The sequence below is a fragment of the Nyctereutes procyonoides genome, unplaced genomic scaffold (genome assembly GCF_905146905.1).
Source record: "Nyctereutes procyonoides isolate TBG_1078 unplaced genomic scaffold, NYPRO_anot_genome, whole genome shotgun sequence".
NCBI lineage: Eukaryota > Metazoa > Chordata > Mammalia > Carnivora > Canidae > Nyctereutes > Nyctereutes procyonoides.
Window position 1 is genome coordinate 52483152 of NW_026575140.1, and position 2291 is coordinate 52485442.

Sequence of the window (2291 nt, forward strand, 5' to 3'; positions counted from 1 at the left end):
AAGAAAGTGTATCTTCTGGGTCCTGCAGCCTTGGATTACATCCACCGGAAGTGAGGAGACCACACCAGGGATGGAGATGGATGGGAGATGAGCATGGAGGCTTCAGAGCACCACCGTCCAGCCGAAATACAATGCGACACAAACGTGAGCCATGCAGGCAATCTTAAAATTTCTGGTAGCCACATTATCTTTTTTTTTTTTTTTTTTTGTGACTGAAGTCTCCTTTATTCTATATCATCCTACTAGAATTTTATTTTTATGCCAGAACTACAAAATGCTTAAGATATAGATTACTAAGTAAAAAAAATATTTCAAAACAGAAAATACATCTAATAAAGCGAAAGCCAAAGACCTGGGGAGAATGGAGAGAGCAAGATAAGCCTTAACCAAAAACATCTAAATACCCAGGAAACTAGTCTTGTGAGCCATATTCTCTCAGCTTCTGGTGACCATATTTAATAATAAGCACATCAGCCAAAAAAGGCCAGGAAAAAGTTAAATGGCTTAAAAGATAAGCAAACGTAGACTTCTTTTTATACGGTACAAAGTGCTAATTTCAATAGATCCATTAAAATAATATTTGAGAAACAGTAAAAGTGATGGTCACTCGATGCAAATTAATGTTAGACATAGAGTTTATAGCATTGTATTACTGCTAGTGTTGTATATATATATATAAACGTTCAAATACATAAGTAGCTAGTCCTGAACTTAATAGAAAACCTATAATCTCAAAAAAAAAGAAAAAAAGAAAACCTATAATCTCAAATGCTTATCATCAGAAGCATATTAACAAATACAACTGTTTAAATGTTAACTAGGCGCTGTGGTCCTAAAGTGGGTCACTTCCAAAAAGTCTAATAATTACAGCTTATCATAGTAACTCTATAGTGTATTAGAGTAAACAGAACAGTTCTATACATGAGCTTCACGTAAAGGCAGTAGTCATGAATATGCAGGGATCACTAGACATCTATTTCCAAAGCTTCCATGATGTGTGCGGCAGAAGGACGATCTTTAGGATCTTCGTTAGTGCATACAGAGAAAAGTTCAATTACTTTCTGGTACGTTTCATCCAGTTCTTCCATATTAACAGGTGGCCTCATCCCCAAAGCTGCATAGTATGCTTCATCATCGAAGTCGCTTTCATCAAAAGTTTTATCTTCATCATCATCATCATCTGGAAGATTAATGTGTGGAATAGACAAAGTCATCATTTCCCACAGAGTCAGGCCAAAGGCAAATATGTCTGCCTTGTCAGTAATAATGCCATTCTCTTCCAAAGCTTCCTTGGGTTTCCAAGGCTCGGTGCCAATGTAACAGGCCTCAGGATCAGTCACAGTCATATTTTCATCAAGTGGCAGAGAGACTCCTACATCACAGATTTTAATTGTCTCAAAATCACCTTTAATTACAACATTTGAAGACTTTATGTCTCCATGAAGCAGTTTCTTTTCTTGGTGTAGATACTTTAACCCTCTTGCCATGTTCAAAGCAACTTTTAAAATTATGGCTGCTGGAAAAGGATCTTGGCTGTCTTTATTTCGTTCTTCTATTAAGTCATTTAGAGACTTTTCACCTCCATATTCCATAGCAAGACATAGACTACCATCACTGGCTTCAGTGAAGGCACGATAACCTACAATGTTTGGGTGATGGAGGTTTTTCAAAATCTTAGCTTCATCTATTAATCTCTTTTGATACATACTTTGGTAATGATCATTACATTTAGGGTTAATCTTTTTCACAGCCCAAGGAGAATGAGACAAACCTCTTGGAGATCTTTTCATAAGGTGCACATTTACCCCAGTACCAAAGCCAAGCTTCTGCATAAATGGAGAGGCAGGAATATTTATACATGGAGTTGAACATAATGCAGATTTCTTTTTTTCCGATAATTTGCTTGGTGTCTTGAAATTATTGATTTCTTCCATTGTAATAAACACTCGGAGCCACGCGGGGGAGGAGAGGTCTCGGCCAAGCCGGTCTTGAAATCTGATCCCGAGCGGCGCCCCCACCGCCACCCGCCAACCCCCCACATTATCTTTTTTTAAAGTAAAAAGCTGGTGAAAGTAATTTTAAAACATTATATTTAACACAAATATAGCCAAAGTATTATTATAGTAGCAACGTGTGATCACTTTCTAAAAATCATTAATGAGATCATTTACATTCCTTTTTTGACCAGAGTCTTCAAAATCCAGTGTATATTTTATATTTACAGTGCATCTCCACTGGACTAGCACATTTCAAGTGATGGGTGGCTACATGTGGGTACTGGTTACCAAAGT

At 37.2% G+C, this 2291-nt stretch overlaps 1 protein-coding gene across 1 annotated transcript; it reads right to left on the reverse strand.

The window, feature by feature from the left end:
* Positions 1–611: 611 nt before the first annotated feature.
* LOC129497463 (lymphokine-activated killer T-cell-originated protein kinase-like) lies at positions 612–2021 on the reverse strand. The gene has a single exon (XM_055306363.1). The coding sequence runs from the start codon at positions 1932–1934 to the stop codon at positions 966–968; it is 969 nt and encodes a 322-aa protein (XP_055162338.1). The 5' UTR covers positions 1935–2021; the 3' UTR covers positions 612–965.
* Between the last annotated feature and the right edge of the window lie 270 nt (positions 2022–2291).

Bases quoted from the DNA above. Each gene is read 5' to 3' on its own strand.
- LOC129497463 (XM_055306363.1), bottom strand. From the start codon at position 1,934: ATGGAAGAAATCAATAATTTCAAGACACCAAGCAAATTATCGGAAAAA.